The sequence below is a fragment of the Drosophila yakuba genome, chromosome 2L, assembly GCF_016746365.2.
Source record: "Drosophila yakuba strain Tai18E2 chromosome 2L, Prin_Dyak_Tai18E2_2.1, whole genome shotgun sequence".
Classification (NCBI taxonomy): Eukaryota; Metazoa; Arthropoda; class Insecta; order Diptera; family Drosophilidae; genus Drosophila; species Drosophila yakuba.
The window spans coordinates 16,046,459-16,064,310 of NC_052527.2; the positions used below are offsets into that span (position 1 = coordinate 16,046,459).

The following is a 17,852-nucleotide window of genomic DNA, read 5'->3' on the forward strand; positions in this document are numbered from 1 at the left end:
AGTATAAGCTAATGACCATTGACAATTAGGGCCGCCGAGAATTCAATGCTGGCCGCCTTGTTTTTGGCCTTGCAGCTATAGTTGCCCGCATGTCCAGCATGAACGGAATCTATCGTGAGTACACTAGTCCTTTTGCCACCTCGCAAAACAGCTATTCCCGTGGAGTAGTTGATGGATTCCCCGTTAAACAGCCACTCGATGTCAATGGGCAAATCACCAGAGGACACAAGACAGCTAACCGAAACGGAGTCCTCGAAGCTGGCAGGGGAGTCACCAAAGTCAAAGGGAGCTAGTTTCGGTGGGGCTTTTGTGTGAGTTGAGCGCAATACGGGAGGAGAACAGAAATGAAACTTTAAGAAAAATAAACTCTATTCTATTAAATTCAGTAATACAAGTGTACCATTCACAATCAACTCGGTTGTGAAATTAACGGCTCCTGCGTGGTTCCTCGCTCGACAACTATAATTCCCCGCGTGACGAGCATGGACATTGTCTATGGTCAGCATGCTCGTCCTCTTTCCTCCTCTGTAAACGGTCATCCCGGAGAAGGAGCTAATCCCGTAGTCATTAAATAGCCACTCTATGTCGATGGGTAGGTCCCCGCTGGAGATCAAGCAGGTCACCGAAACCGAATCCTCAACATTAGTGGGTTCATCGCCAAAGGAGAAGGTAGTGATTTTTGGAGGAACTATGGGTTAACAAAAATTATGATAAATATGCAAGATTGCACCAAACAATAAGCTAATTCATAAGCCCAACTAAATATGTATACTGCGACTAAGTGTACCATTCACAATCAACTCAGTGGTGTAGTTGACGGCGGCTGCGTGGTTCTTGGCGCGACAACTATACTTTCCCGCATGACGAGCATGGACATTGTCTATGGTCAGCATGCTGGTTCTTTTTCCACCTCTGAGAACAGTCATTCCTGAATACGAGCTGATTCCGAAGTCATTGAATAACCACTCGATATCGATGGGTAAGTCTCCACTGGATATCAAACAAGTCACAGAGACTGAGTCCTCCACATTGGTGGGATCCTCGCCAAAGGTGAAAGGTGTGATTTTGGGGGGAACTGAAGGGATTGGAGTGCAATAATAATTAAAGGAACTTACAAATTATAAACCTATTTTTAAGTTTTCCTTTAAAGGTGTAAAGGTACCGTTTACTACAAGATCGGAGGTGTAGTTGACTGCAGCTGCATGATTCTTCGCTCGACAACTATATCTTCCTGCGTGACGCGCTTGGACATTATCTATTCCCAAGACACTACTTCGCTTTCCTCCCTTGACAACAGTGACACCAGAGTAGGAACTTATGCCGTATTCATTGAAAAACCATTCGATATCGATGGGCAAATCTCCGCTGGATATTAAACAAGTGACCGACACAGAATCCTCAACATTGGTGGGCTCGTCTCCAAAGTCGAAGGGTGTGATTTTCGGGGGAACTTTGGGGTTAAAGGCGTAAAGTTAAACGAAAATCTTACTAAATAATACAAAACTTAAGTGTGTAGTTGAGAAAACCCTTAATAAATATACCGTTCACAATCAGGCTGGTGGTATAATTTACGGCAGCGGCATGATTCTTCGCCCGACAACTATAATTTCCCGCATGACGAGCTTGAACACTGTCGATACTCAAAACACTATTACGTTTGCCTCCCTTTACAACAGAAATTCCCGAATAGTGGCTTATGCCGTATTCGTTGAAGAACCACTCAATATCGATGGGTAAGTCTCCGCTGGATATGAGACAAGTGACTGATACAGAATCCTCAAAGTTGGTTGGCTCATCTCCAAAGTGAAAGGGAGTTATCTTTGGGGGAACTAGGGTAGTACACAAAAGTAAAGTAAATTTAAAGCGAAAAATGAATAGAATTATTTATCTAAATACTAAATGGAAATGATCTAATACCGTTTACAATAAGATCGGTGGTGTAATTAACAGCAGCGGCATGATTCTTCGCCCGACAACTATAATTTCCCGCATGACGAGCTTGGACACTGTCGATGCTCAATACACTATTCCGCTTTCCTCCCTTCATAACCGAGATTCCCGAATAGGAACTAATGCCGTATTCGTTGAAGAACCACTCAATATCGATTGGTAGGTCTCCAGTGGAGATGAGGCAGGTCACCGAAACGGAGTCCTCCACATTAGCGGGCTCCTCACCAAAGCTGAAGGGAGTGATCTTGGGTGGAGCTTGTTAAGATGGCGGGATTGGGAAAAAAGTTCGAAATTCAAAAACCAATAATCACTTTTCTTTGGCTAAAGGGTTCCCTGCCAATTGTTCACAATTAAGGCCGCTAAGAACTCGCTGCTCAATCCTCTGTTCTTTGAATTTATGGTCAGAATGGGAATTAAAGGATGTGAGGACTTAAATTATAATCAAAGCAATAACATGTAGCACTATCTGATCTGAAACCCCACTTAATACCATTCACAATCAACTCCGCCGTATATTCTGCAGAATCTGCATCATTACGAGCCTTGCAGGTGTAGTTTCCTGCGTGTCCTGCGTGCACCGAATCGATGGTCAGGATGCTGGCCTTTTTGCCACCCTTGACTATGGACACTCCAGTATACGCGCTTATGTGGGCCCCGTTGAACAACCAAGTGATATCCATGGGCAGATCTCCCAGGTAGATCAGGCAATTCACGGAGACGGACTCCTCAAAGTTTACAGCATGATCGCCGAAATCGAAGTGTGCAATTTTCGGGGGCACTTCGGGGAATGTAGAAGAGTGGGGAGTGTTAGGGAATAACTAAATCAAAAAATGATGAAGTACATAAAAGTACAAATTGATTGTTAAACTGTTGAAAGTACCATTCACCACCAGTTCGGCGGTAAAGTTAACGGAGGTGGCCCGGTTGACTGCCACACAAGTATAATTGCCAGCGTGGTGATCCCGGACAATATCAATGGATAACGCGCTGATTTTCTTTCCTAACTTAACCATGGATACGTCGTATACGTTCTCATTGATCTCACGTCCGTTGAAGAGCCACGCGAAGCTAACCGGGAAGTCACCCGAGGTGACCAGACACTGAACACTAGCCGATTCACCAAAGTTTGAGGGCTCATCTCCGAAATCGAATGGGGCAATTTTCGAAGGCACTTTTCATGGGATTTTGTTTAGGGATAAAGGAGGAAAAAATGAATAAAAGAAAGGGAAAGGTCCATTGAAATATTTCTAGACTATTAACCATTGACTTTCAACTCGGCCGTGTGGTTGACGACCCCAGCTTTATTTTCGGCAATGCAGGCATAGTTCCCGGCATGTTTGGCAGATACCGCTTCGATTGTCAACTCATTGATGCGTTTGCCGCGCTTAGTGGTCAGGATTTCAAGGTAATCCTCGAAGGGCTTATTGTTCAGGGTCCAGGTGATGTTCACGGGCAGATCACCACCCGAAATGGTGCATTGTACATTCACAAACTCGCCGTAGCTCATGGACTCCTCTCCAAAGCTAAAAGGACTTATCTTTGGCAGTGCTGAGATAGGGTTTAAATCAATAAGTACTTAAATCAAAGTAAGTAAAAACAAGAGAGAACGCTATAGTCGAGTTCCCCGACTTTCTGATACCCGTTACTCAGCTAGTGGAAGTGCGAAGGACAGTTTTTGGCGGTTTGTGGGCGTTAGAGTGGGCGTGGCAAAAAGTTTTTTGGCAAATAGATAGAAATTTACAAGACTAATACAAAAATGAAAAAATATCAAAACATTTTTCAAAAATGTGGGCGTGGCAGTTTTGGGCGGTTTGTGGGCGTTAGAGTGGGCGTGGCAACCTGAAACGACAAACTTGCGCTGCGTCTATGTCCCTGGAGTCTGTATACTTAATCTCAACTTTCTAGCTTTTGTAGTTCCTGAGATCTCGACGTTCATACGGACGGACAGACGGACAGACGGACAGACGGACAGACGGACGGACAGACGGACGGACAGACGGACATGGCCAGATCGACTCGGCTACTGATCCTGATCAAGAATATATATACTTTATATGGTCGGAAACGCTTCCTTCTGCCTGTTACATACTTTTCAACGAATCTAGTATACCCTTTTACTCTACGAGTAACGGGTATAATAACTCATATATGATGTGTAAGTTTCTTAGGTCTAAACGGCGACCTCTTTGGGTAGCTAACCATTTACGACAAGTCGTGCCGAGTGCGCCGTGATTCCGGCCTTATTCTGCGCGTGACACGAATAGAATCCGGCGTGATGAGCGGATACGGACTCAATGGAGAGCACATTGATCCGCTTCCCGATCCGCGAGAAGGAAATGTCGTGAAAAGTGTCAATGGTGGCGTTATTCAGTAACCAGGTGACGTTCATTGGGAGGTCTCCACCCAAAATTGTGCACTGTACGGACGCAGGTTCTCCGTAGTTCAGAGGTTCTTCCCCAAAATCAAAGGACGCTATCTTGGGTGCCACTTTGGGGTTGAGAAAATTCAGTTCAAATAAGTAAGGCGAATATGCAAAAGAAGTTCACAGTTAACCACGCACGCTCAGTTAGATAGATGGTTAGAGAAATTGGGTTTGATTAGTAGCAACGTTTCAGGGCCTTTAGTAACCGCAACCAGTAAAACTAAGCCATGACACTATTAATTTGAGTACCGTTCACTGTCAGGTCAACGCTATATGTTGTAGTTCCAGCCCTATTACTGGCTATACAGGTATATCGACCGGTGTGGGCGGGACTGGCACTGGGAATGGAGATCATGCTCGTCTTGTCGCTGATGCGATTCGTTCGCATCTGGGGCTGCGCCTGATCAAAGCCGTAATCTGCAGCGTTCCGCTCAAAACTCCAGTGCACCTTGATGGGACGGTCTCCTTTTTGGATTTGGCAAAACAAATCTATCGAGTCGCCCATATTAATCAGATCCTCGTAGGCGAAGGGCACAATTTGGGGCAGAACTGGGAAGTGATTGGATTGGGACGGTGATGGGTTTAAAAATGATCTCGATCAACAGAACACATTAATGTAAGACTATGAAAGTTAGTAACCGTTGACGAGCAGTTCGGCGCTTGAGCTCACGTTCCCCGCATTGTTGCTAGCTACGCAGCTATAGTTTCCAGAATTGGCGGCCTTAACAGATTCCACCGTGAGTAGGCTAATCCGTTCCCCGATCTTGCTGGCCATTACGCCCAGGTGGGTGAACAGGGGCAGACCATTGTGGGTCCAGCGGATCCGCAGTGGCAAATCGCCCTTGGCCACGTGGCAGGTCAACTGAACGCTGTCGCCCTCGTTGGCCTCCGCATCGAAGCTAAACGGATGGATGCTGGGCAGGACTGGGATGGATGGGTATGTATTTTAAAATCGAAAAAATCTAAATCGCAAAGTAAACCAAAATAAAATGTATCAAGGGGCAGTAACCGTTGACTTTCAACTCCGCACTGTAACTGCTCTCGCCCGCCTGATTGCCAGCCAGACAGGTGTACAACCCACGATGCTCGGCGGCTATGTAGTCGATATTCAGGGTGCTCGACTTGCTGGACATGCGACCGATCACCACGTCTAGGTCGCCACTGTTCAGGGTGTGATTGTTGTGAACCCACGTAATATTGATGGGCAGATCGCCCTTGACCACCGTGCACTGAATGCCCATGGTTTCGCCCGAGTTGGAAGCCTCGTCGCCGAAGTCAAAGGCTCGAATTTGAGGAGGCACTGCATCGTAGTTGGCGGGATAGGAGTAATAGTGGGGAGGGTGGGAAAAGAAATAAAGACATAACTTTAGAGCCATTTCCTTGTTCAGATATTAACCATTGACCACCAGTTCAGCACTTTGCTCAGAACTCCCTGCCGCATTGGTAGCTATACACTTGAAAAGTCCGCGATGTTGACCATTGATGGCGTCAATGCTCAGGGAACTCAGTTTGGGGGACATTTTGATGATGCGTATGCCGACGTGCTCGTTCGTTATCGGCTGTCCATTTAGAGTCCAGTGCAGCTGCAGAGGTGTGTCGCCCTTGAAGACCATGCATTGCACGGCGGTACTGTCGCCATAATTCGAGGGCTCCTCACCAAAAACGAAGGGCATAACCTGGGGGGGCACTACATGCAAATATTTCATCTATCATAAGGACAAAACAGCTTCTCAGGACATTTCTTTCTGCTCCAACACCAAACACCGCAAGCAATACTAAGTGAAAACAATATATATAGAAAGCGTGCTCTTAATTCTCCTTATTCAATAATTCTTTCGGGGGGACAAACCATTAACTTGTAATTCAGCCACATATTCACTGGTCCCAGCCGGATTTGTGGCTATGCACTTGTAGACACCGCGATGGAAAGCATTTAGGGAATCGATGTTCAACAGACTTGTGCGCTTATTCATACGCATCAAGGTAAACCCGTTTTCGCCGTTAATGATTGGAGCAGAGTTGAGGGACCAGCGAATCTCCAGGGGCAGATCTCCCTTGGGCACCACACAGTTGGCACTGGCAATATCGCCGACATCGGCGGCGGATTCACCGAAACTAAAGGGCAAAACCTGGGGCGGCACTTGAATGGACGGGAAATAAGTGTTAAATTAAAACTTAAATAAAGAATCCAAACTTCAAAAAGAAAACACGTTGAAATATGTGTATGATTTGAGTAATGACCATTCACGTGCAATTCAGCGCTGTATTCAGCGGTTCCCGCTTTGTTGGAGGCAATACATCGATATAGTCCTCGATGCCTGGCCTCAAGTGAATCGATGCTCAAGGAGCTGGTACGCGGATTGAGGCGCGACAAGGTAAACCCATGTTCTCCGGTGATGATGGGTGCTGAATTCAAGGTCCAACGGATCTCCATGGGCAGATCGCCCTTGGGCACCATGCAAAAGCCACCCGCTATTTCACCAGTATTCGCTGGCTCAGAACCAAAGTCAAATGCTTGGATTTGGGGGGAAACTTTTAAAGTTTAAAGGAGATGAGGTAGAAAAAAGGTAAAGTAAGTAAAAGATAAAATCAAATACAAAACTGAAAACTGTATTAATAGTGATAAAGTCAAACGAACCGTTCACATCTAGTGTGGAAACGTATTCAGCATATCCTGCTGAATTGTTAGCTATGCACTTGTAGCTACCCCGATGGACAGCTTCCAAGGAATCAACATTCAGTGAACTGGTTCGCTTATTCAGCCGCACCAACGTGAATCCCATTTCACCATTCACAATGAGTGCGGAGTTCAAGGTCCAATATATATCTAGTGGCAAGTCCCCTTTGGGAACCACACAGGTTACACTAGCCACTTCCCCGCGATTAAGGGGTTCATCACCGAAGGAAAAGGGGCTGATCTGGGGTGCAACTATAAAGGGGAAATCCTTTTTAGCTCGAGACATAGACAAATCTCTCAGTCACCAAATAAACCAGGATGGTGTTAGTTAGTTAGAAAGCAACTTTACAGGCGGATATAGAGAGGAATCCAACAGGCAATTTCACTAACCATTCACTTGCAGGTTAGCGGAGTAAGTCGCTTGACCCGCCTGATTCTCAGCCACGCAGCTGTAAGAGCCGCGGTGCTTGGCCCCCAGTGCATCCGCACTTAGGTAGCTGGTGCGTTGACTCAACTGCATTACTGTTAATCCATCCACACCTGTTGCCACAGGCTCACCATTCAAAGTCCAGTGGATTTTTAAGGGCAGGTCCCCCTTGAGGACAACACAAGTGATGCTCAAAACATCGCCCATATTAAAGACTTCGCTGCCAAAACTGAAGGGCAGGACATGGGGGGGTACTAAAGATTTCAAAGGGTTTAAATAAAATAAAAGTAATTAAAATTATAATAAGAAATAATAATAAAGGAGCTTGGAGTAAGGTGCCTGGGTCTGTGTACCGTTGACTTTGAGCTCCGAGGTTGTGAAACTAGACCCTGCCTTATTTTCGGCTATGCACTTAAAGACCCCGCGATGATCCTGTTCCACGGCGGCTATGTTTAGAACACTGGTCTTTGGAGACAGTTTCAATATGGTGATTCCCTCCTCGCCGTTGATGATGGGTCGGGAATTAAGCGTCCACTTGATAGTGATTGGCACATCGCCCTTCTGGACCATGCACTGCACTCCGGCATTCTCGCCCGTGTTCACCGGATCATCGCCGAAAGATAACGGCGCTATCGAAGGTGGCACTGCATGGCAATGCAGGAAGCAAATGGAGCAATGGGAGCAAAGGGAGGAAGGGAAAAGGATTAAGACGGATATGCAAAAAACAACAGCAAATCTTAAGAGATCAACAGGGATTAACCATTAACAGCTAGCATGGCGGATTGCGTGGTCTCGCCGGCATTGTTGGTGGCCACGCAGCTGTAATTTCCAGCATGTCGAGCCCGGACAGATTCGATGCTCAAAACGCTGATGCGTTGGCTATTCCGGGTGACTATCAGACCATCGTTGGTGTAAATACGACCGCCGTTCTTGGTCCAGGCTATGTCGACGGGAAGATCCCCCCGGTTTACAGTGCAATAAGCGGACACCATGTCTAGTTCGTTGATCACATCCTCTCCAAAATCGAAGGGCATTATTTGTGGCAGGACTGGTGAACGGACCGGGAACGGTAGGCAAAAACCAAAATATGTCAAGGAAAACTAAAGAAATGAACTCCTTATCTGCTAAACAATAACCATTGACTGCTAGCATGGCGGACTGGATTATGGCCCCTGCGTTGTTGGTGGCCACGCAGGAGTAGTTCCCCGCATGGCGCGCTCGCACGGATTCAATGCTTAGGACACTCAGGCGCTGGCTGTTCCTGGTCACGATTAGACCATCGTTGGTGTAGACGCGACCGCCGTTCTTTGTCCAGTAGATGTCCACGGGCAGATCGCCCTTGTTGACCGTACAGGAGGCCGAGACCATGTCCAGCTCGTTGATGCTCTCCTCACCAAAGTCAAAGGGCACGACCTGGGGTAAGACTGGGATGGGTTTGGGTTAACAGAAGAGAACCAAGGGAAAATCAAACGGGAAAACGATCAAGTGGCTAGGCTATTCGAGGCTATTAACCATTGACGGCCAGGACTGCCCATTGCCGAGTTTCGCCCGCATTATTGGTGGCCACGCAGGAGTAGTTCCCAGCATGTCGTGCCCTGGCAGACTCAATGCTGAGGACACTCATCCGGGTACTGGTCTTGGTCACCACAATGCCATCGTTAGTGTAGACTCGGCCGCCGTTCTTTGTCCATGCCACGTCGATGGGCAGGTCGCCCTTGTTGACCGTACAGGAGGCCGAGACCATGTCCAGCTCGTTGACGGTCTCCTCGCCGAAACCGAAGGGCACAATCTGGGGCAGAACTGCGTTGGAGGGCGAGGAAGCGAGGAGGGTCAAGAATAACTCATAACTCAAAATCCAAGAAACTAATTTATCTACGAATCGAAGTGGGCCTAAGCGAACCGTTTACGCGCAGCTCTGCCGTGTGGTAGATAACCCCGGCCGCATTCCTGGCCACACACGTGTAGTTGGCCCGATGTCGAGCATGCACAGACTCTATGCTCAGCATGCTGATGCGCTGCGTCGTCTTTGTGATCAGAATGCCATCGTTTGACATCAGGCGACCCACTCCCGTCGTGGGATCCGGAGCCGTTGTCCAATACAACTCCAGCGGAGTGTCGCCCTTATTCACTGTGCACGTGGCCGAGACCATGTCGTTCATGTTGATCGTCTCCTCGCCAAAATCAAAGGGTACGACCTGCGGTGGAACTGAGCAAAAGGTTTGCGGATTCGATTGAGCGAAGCACGAACGACCAACGATGAGGCTGAAAATTTGAGGCCCACCCAAGAAAATAGGTTCGACCAGAGCCATTTCCCAAAACTGGGAAACTCTGGGAAAAGCAGCATTTTCAACTTACCCATAACTTGAACTTCCAGAGATCCTCGAGCGGAGTATCCTTCCTGATTCTTGGCCACACAAGTGTAGGTCGCCTGGTCCGAGTTCCGTTCCACATTCTCGATTATCAGCGTTCCGTTGGGGAAGACCTTCTGTTTGCGATTAATGGGCAGGGCACGGTTATCTAATGAAGAAATGAAAGTTTTTTTGAGAAAATGTGAAGGAAGTTGATTCAACACGTTGCTAGGAAGATGAAATCTCTCTTTTAGTTGTCGATGAATTAACCACTCACCTCGCTCCCAGACAATAGAATCGATAGGGTAGCCAGCTACAGGACATGTGACAATGAGGGTTTCTCCAGCAACAATCGCTTTCTTCTCCATTTGTCGGATGTAGGGCAGTCCATATACATTCAACTTGGCCGAGTGCTCAGCTACGCCCACTTTGCTCTTGGCTATGCACTTGTAGAGTCCGCCATCGTTGGCGTGGACCGAGGTTATATTCAGATAGGAAACCACATCTCCGTTAACCGTCACATACTGTCCAACCTGGTAGCGATCGTTGTTGGCGATTTTCTTGCCGTCTAGTTCCCATGAGATTTCAGGCGTGGGGTTTCCACCGGCGACGCACTTGAGGAACACACTTGGTCCGGGTTCCATGGTTTCCTCCTGGAAGGCCTGTCGGATGACGGGTGGATCGAAACGGCCTCCAAGCTTCAGCTCAGCACTAGCCTCCGCAGATTCCTGGTCGTTCCTTATGAAGCATTGGTACATGCCCTTGTCCTCCTTCTTCACGGATTCGATGCGCAGCACAGGTTCGCTATGTCCGATAGCCTTGCCGTCCTTCATCCAGCTGACGGTCTTGATGGGATTTCCAGTGTACTGGCAGGTGAATACGGCTGGTCGTCCGAAGTCCACTGTCTGGGTGGGGGGATCGATCTTAGCGGACAAGGGAGCAGTGACGGTAAGCACGGTCTCAACGCTCTCGCCTCCCACGGAATTGTTCACCACGCACAGGTATTTTCCGGAGTCATCGACCACTGCGTCCTTGATAATGAGAGTGCCAGAGACCTGTTTCACTCGGTCATTCAACACCACTGCTTGCTTGCGGGTTGTTCCTTCGATGAACTTATACCATCTGGAACGAGAACGTAGTGTTAGTAGGGAACTCTGAGGTCAGTGGTTGGCATCGGGATCAAGTGGGCACAGAGTGAGTCAGTCCTTTTTGTGTAGAGCATTCATGTACAGACGAATTACGAATTACTTACCTTTCCAAGGTTTGCTGAGGGATCTTACTTACCTTTAATAACTATATATTTTACTTTTTATTTAACCTGCTCATTCTGTGCCACACTTTTGGGGATTTGGGAAAACCTAACCTCGACCTAGTAAAGGGGACATAATCTGCGTTTAAGGCGGTACTGATTACCCCTCCCATGGACAAAGTTCAAAAAAACTAGAAGGGCACTTTCCTGATTTTAGAGCTTTTAATTAAAATTATAGACCTATCGAGGTTAACATTGAAATTTCTTTCATATTGCCTAAACACTGAATGGGAATGCATTTGCCCATGACATATGGTAGAATGGAGAAACTGTGGCCCAGCTTCAGGGTTTGCTATTACGAATATTATCGGAGTTAAACTTTCAATGGGTTCTGAAATAAAGTCTATGAGTTTCCTTCCGATAGTTAGCCTTTATTACCTAAATGCGGGAGTGGGAAACGATTGTCCCAGGCACAAAATGGCCAAGTCAGCAGTCGCCGACTTTGTAATTTCCTGCAGGCGGTCACCGGATATTTTGGGTGACACACTGCCCACGGGTTCTGAAAATTAATAGCACTTACATAAAGTTGCGCCCTCCGTCTAGTGAAAAATGCCCACATGTTGGACTAACCTGATAATGGGTACTGGAAAAGCCTGCGCCTGGCACAAAAGGGCGAAACTATTGAATCTCTCTTTGACAAACGTGAAACTCTTGGACTCGCCAGAAAACGTGGGTGCTTTGGCGCCAACTGGCTCTACAAAAAGGATAACAATATGATTCTTATGGGGCTTTCAGAATTTTTTAGTCTTATGTCTACTTATTGGCTACCTTATCAGGGGCACTGGATACGCCTGCGCCTGACAGAGTAACGCGAAACTCTGACCAAAGTGCCGCACAAATGTATAGCTTTTCATATCGGAAGCAAACGTTGGTCCCTTGGCACTAACGGGTTCTGGTAAAAAAAAAAAAAACGAGAGAAGCCTCCTTAACTGCCCGAATTTGAATTACCGTGTAAAGGGAACTGGAAAAGCCTGAGCCTGGCAAAGTAGCACAATATCACTCGAACTTGAGTCGAGCATACTTGAAATCTTTGAAGCCGTAGCAAAGGTTGGAGCCTTGGAGCCCACGGGCTCTGGAACATTAAATAAATTTAAGAACTGGGAGTGTTTTAAGGGAAGATTTATAAGCTGCCTGAACAGGTTTGGGTTTTGGTCTTACAGTACCTCATGGCGGGAACTGGATAGGCCTGTGCCTGACAGAGTAAAGCAAAGCTATGACCCACTGGGCGAATATACGAAAACACATTTGAATCCGTTGAAAATGTGGGCGCCCTGGCGCCAATGGGTTCTGAAATCAATGATTGGAGACTTTAATTGTAACGACTTGTACATGGAAAAGCTGCCTGATGCTTAGTATTTAATAACTAAACTGCTAATGGGAACTGGATAGGCCTGAGCCTAGCAAAGAAGAGCAAAACTTGGACACAGAGCGCGTATAGGAAAACGAATTGGAATCGGTGGTAATGGTCTCTGCAAAGTATTTAAAGAGGGCTAACCTAGAAGGCTGTTTACCGAAACTTGCCTAATAATGGGGACGGGGAACGCCTGAGCCTGGCACAAAAGCGCAAAGCTGGCCTTAATCGACCGCTCGAAGATGCTACCCTTGGAGTCACTCGAAAAGGTCGGAGCTTTCGCCCCAACGGGCTCTATAATAAATAAACGTAATATATGTATCTTTGGCATTTATTTAGATAACCTTAACAGAACCAGTTGAGCAGCGTTGAATCAATTTACCTAAATATGGGAACGGGATAGGATTGAGCCTCGCAAGTTAAGGCCAATTCGCTATTTTGGGGCGCCTGTATGGTGAATGTTGAAGCTACACTGGGGAAACTTGGCGCCTTAAATCCCACAGGCTCTAAAAATTCGTTAAAATTCATTAACTATGCGCAAAAATTCTTTTAAATGAAAACTGACTGAATGTTTGGGTTTAGCAAACTGCATATTTTAATGTCAAAACAACTAACAATATAGTGTCATATATAATCTATTTTATACCTAAAAAATGGCACTGGAAATGCCTGAGCCTGGCAAAGCATAGCAAAAGTGGAGAGCAATGGAATCTGTTGTTGAAAGACCATTACTCCTGTTGGAACCGACGGATGCTTAAAGCCAATAGGCTCTATGAAATTTTAAAATTTGAATTATAAATTAATTGTTCTACAAACTTTGTACCACTAGTTACTCAATAACTGTCTGAATGAGGGGCTTACCTAATGATGGGCACTGGAAAAGCTTGGGCCTGGCAAAGCAGGGCAAATGCCGTGCCCTGTGACTTTTGCACCTGAATGAGCTTGTACTCGAGGGAAAAGGTGGGTGCCTTTGCGCCAACGGGCTCTGTGAATGAAGTCACCCATTAATTAAGCTAAACGTAAACAATAAACTATTCACAATAAACTGACTGAATGTGCTGGGGGGTCCACGAAAGTGCCCAAATATTGTTCGTTTAATGCGAAGCAACAAACTTTCACTTAGGTCAGTGAACGTGACCCCACGAGGTCGTGAACCTGACCCAAATGGTTCGGCAAAACTTTAGCCAATAGGTGCAAAAAAGAAGTGGATAACTAATGCATATTTCCTTTCGGTCAAAGTTAAGGCCATGGACATGCGCAGAAGTACGGCCACAAACACAATCAGCTGAACGCGCAACAGGTGGAGGTCACCAACGACCACCCCCACCCCACCCCTGCTCAATGTCATTCGACCTTAAGAAAGTGGCACAAAGCAACGGTTGTTGACCCACAAACGTGCGTTCATTCATAAACCGGTGTGCGAGCGAGACACATGCGATCCACAGCAGCTTGGGAGGGGTAATTGTTTGGGAAATTTCTGTGGATGCCAAGCATGCGCAGTGACAGGCTGCTCACTCACACTAGTGCAACACGGAAAGGGAAGGGGAAGCACCCACACATGCACAATCATGTGCTCTCTCATGTGCCGATTCTCTCTCTTTCCGCCGCTCTGTTTACGGTTTGTTTACGTAGCTTACTTTTCAGCGTACGAGTGTGTGTGGTGGTGTGGCCCTTCATGTTTGTGGCATGCAATGCATTGTTTATGTCACGTGGGAACGCTCAAAGGCTCCTAAAAAGTTCCGCCAGAATCTGCTAACCTGCTAATGGGCACCGGATATGCCTGCGCCGGACAGAGGAGCACGATGTCCATGTCGCGGTGCCTCTCGATGCCGGACCACTTGGTGTCCACCGAGAGCACGGGTGCCTTGGCCGAAATGGGCTCTGTTGGATGATGGCAATGTTAGAACCTATCGTGGGCTTGGCCAGAATGCATGGATAGGGTGAAAGCTCGCTATAAGGGATGTGCTTTGCTATGTGGCTTTTGGTAATCCCAGTTTTGTATGCCAAACAAGAATCATACTCTTTGGATAATTAACTCCTCAATAACCCACTCAACCTGAAGTAACAAATTACAGGACTTCTTATCTAAGATAAATGTAGTTCTTCAGCTCCGCTTACCGAAAACCAGGAGCCGGAAACCCCTGAGCGGGACATAGTAACGATATGGTGTGCGTTACCAGCAGTTCCAGAGGCTTTTGCACCAGGGCTGGGGTTCTGGGAGCTGTGCTCGAAATGGGCTCTGCAAAGTGCATGGTGAAGTATTTTATTGGACGTATCCAAGCATGAAGTTGGGCTAATCGCTCAACAATATTGATTCGTTTATTTCTTACTTCTGCTGTTAAGCAGTTAGTTTAAGCTCGAAATTTGCATATTCTCTTATTTCTTTTCAATCAATTTTATAATTAAATATGATAGTTTTTATAGTCTAACCTAAAGGCGGGCACTGGAAAAGCCTGCGCGGGACAGAACAGAGCCAGATTGGTGGACAGCATCCGTTCGATCCAGGAGCGCTTTATGTCATTGGAGAGCAGAGTGGGTGCCTTGCCGCCGACGGGTTCTACATGGAATTAACTTGCTATACAGTGAAGCACTATTTTAAAGGAAATCGAAAACGATGCCTGATGTTGGTTTCAGGTGCCTGCGGAACCCACCTAAAACTAGGAGCTGGATAGCCTTGGGCGGGACAAAGTATTGCGGTGGACGCCATGGATTCCACAATATTGGGCTTATAGGTCAGAGCGTTGATTTTGGGGGGACTACTGCTTACGGGCTCTACAAAAGTTAAAAGTTATAACATAATAGGAAAGCAATTGCTGCTAACTGTCTGAATGCGGGAATCACAAGGAGAGAAAATGCAGTTTCTTATTCTGAAAGAGCTTATGGATTTCTACACAGACCCAAAACTTGGGGCAGGATATCCTTGAGCCGGGCACAATATTGAGAGATCGGTGTGACCAGAAACTACCAGAGGTCGGGATTGAAGAGGTGGCACCTTGGGAGCAGTGCTGGAAACCGGCTCTGCAATGAGATTTCAATATGCGACTAAAGACCTAACACCTAATAACACCTAACACCTTACAACTGCCTGAATATTGACACCGTTTCGAAATCTTGCCGTTTTGATTACCTAAACACAGGCACAGGATAGCCTTGCGCCGGACATAAAAGCGCGATGGTTGAGGAACCTAAATATGTCTTCATATCAAACTTCGCCAGAGAAACCACTTTGGGCACAGTACTGCTTATGGGTTCTAAAAATGTAAAAGAAACACCACTTTACCAAAGCAAAACTTGTGTGCATTAAAAACTCCCCGAATGTTGGATCTCATCTAATTATCATCTGTTTTCTACGTTGGCTTTCTGAATAATAGCCAGTCTGGGAGCAGCACCACTAATGGGTTCTGAATACGTCATATTATTCCATAACTGAACTCCCTGAACGTCTGAGAGTAATCACCTAAAGAATGGTACCGGATAGGCCTGGGCTGGACAAAGCAAGGTTCCACTTCCTGCTAGAGATATATCCACATTCCGGGTTTTGTCACCGGAAGTGAGGCGTGGACCCACACTCCCCACAGGCTCTATAAAGGTATTAAATTACAAGCCTAGAACTATGAGAACCTAAAACTGCCTAGAATGTGTAGGGATTTACCTAAAGAAGGGTACCGGATAGGCTTGACCAGGGCAAAAGAGGGTACAGCTGAAACCGATTCGAGCCTCTGCATTTTTCAGACGATTTTCTACGCTGATTTTAGGCGCTACACTGCCCACAGGTTCTTAAAAAAAGATAGCCAATTTAGTAACTCATTTGAACAATTTTAAGTTTGTTTTGAAGCCTGCTCGAATTTGGGATTTGGGATTACCTAAACGATGGTACCGGATACGATTGCGCTGGACAAAAGAGGGTCAAGGTGGACCTGAGTGCGGCACCAGCATCCCTGAGACGTTCGCCCACGCTAATTTTGGGACCTACACTGGCAACGGGCTCTAAAAAGATTATAATTATTACCTAATGATTACTAACCGAACTCTAGTGAAAACTGCCTGCGTGGGAATGGAGTGGGGCTCACCTGAATGCGGGAACTGGATAGGATTGGGCGGGGCAAAATATGCTCAAATCGCCGTGCGTGCGAACCTCGGCATCCTTGCGACGCTCGCCCACACTGATCTTGGGCTGCACACTGCCCACAGGTTCTGGAACCAATAGAAGTGGGGGTGAGATTCAGCAATCCATGCTGGGATTGAAAACTGCCCATGGAACTCGACACAAGTGGAAACCACCTGCTATTCAACTAAGTTTTGCAGAGGAAGGGAAGGGCTGATTGTGACACTGAATGGGTTAAATCGGGTGGCAGATTTGGACACAAAGCTAATTAGAGTTTGGAGCCAATGAGGCTTGCGGACCGGGGCTAAGCTCTCTTGTAATTGGAAAACTTTGGCACGCCGCACAATTTGACAGCAACAAGTTACCTATAGAGGGGCACCGGGTAGGCCTGGGCAGGACAGAAAATGGCTATTGTCCTGCCCCGGCGGATGCTGTCGTGACTGAAGCCGTCCTTTTTATTGACACGTGGCGCCACGCTGCCCACAGGCTCTACAAATTTTGGAAGAGGATAATACTGCGAGTTAAAGACAGCCTGAACATGATTGGATGTAGAGAGCTCGACAATGACCAACCTATAAACGGGCACTGGGAAGGACTGGGCCGGACAACGAAGCGCCACCATTCCATTAATGGCAATGCGATCGTGACTGAACTCATCGTTCTTATTCACTTTTGGTGCCACACTTCCAACGGGCTCTGAAAACAGTTGCGATTTACTTCAGGCCAAAATAGCCCATAAAACTACAAGAATAGGGCAAACAGGGCACTCGACATTACCTATAAAGCTGGACATTGTATGGAAATAGTCAAGCAGCTTTTTATACCACAAGGGTTTCACGTACTGGATTGCTTAAATCTTATGTGTTTACCTAAAAGCTGGGATTGGATATGATTGAGCTGGGCACAGCAAGGCCATGGAGATATTGGATTTGGCCAGAAAGATACCCAATTTATCCTTAATTTCAACCTTAGGTGCCACACTTCCAACGGGCTCTGAAAACATTTCCGATTTACTTTACGCCGAAATAGCCCATAAAAACTACAAAAATAAGGCAACCAGGGCACTCGACATTACCTATAAAACGCAATGTGTTTACCTAAAAGCTGGGATTGGATATGATTGAGCTGGGCACAGCAGGGCCAGGGAAACATTGGATTTGGCCAGAAAGATGCCCACTTTATCCTTAATTTCAACCTTAGGTGCCACACTGCCAACGGGCTCTGAAATTATATTCTTACAAAGCTTCGAAACTTCTACCAAAA

General features: G+C 46.6%; 1 protein-coding gene across 50 annotated transcripts in view; it reads right to left on the reverse strand.

Annotated features, from left to right (window-relative positions):
• Window positions 1-17,852, reverse strand: part of LOC6528407 (Down syndrome cell adhesion molecule-like protein Dscam2) — a 61,264-nt gene that overhangs the window by 18,043 nt on the left and 25,369 nt on the right. For 15 of the 50 annotated variants that reach the window (XM_039371532.2, XM_039371548.2, XM_039371551.2 and 12 more), the window contains exons 7-8: window positions 10,102-10,946; window positions 9,832-9,993 (exon numbers count right to left, since the gene is read on the reverse strand). In XM_039371532.2, the coding sequence (XP_039227466.1) occupies window positions 9,832-9,993; window positions 10,102-10,946 (1,007 nt within the window). Of the gene's footprint in view, window positions 1-16; window positions 305-400; window positions 689-787; window positions 1,076-1,162; window positions 1,451-1,541; window positions 1,830-1,917; window positions 2,206-2,830; window positions 3,122-3,210; window positions 3,499-4,621; window positions 4,922-5,011; window positions 5,297-5,768; window positions 6,060-6,221; window positions 6,513-7,010; window positions 7,302-7,439; window positions 7,731-7,829; window positions 8,121-8,612; window positions 8,901-8,988; window positions 9,277-9,831; window positions 9,994-10,101; window positions 10,947-12,296; window positions 12,421-12,654; window positions 12,779-15,135; window positions 15,257-15,381; window positions 15,503-15,941; window positions 16,066-16,347; window positions 16,472-17,686; window positions 17,811-17,852 lie in introns of all 50 variants that reach the window. The other 35 variants (XM_015198896.3, XM_002089417.4, XM_015198897.3 and 32 more) reach the window with 24 other exon arrangements.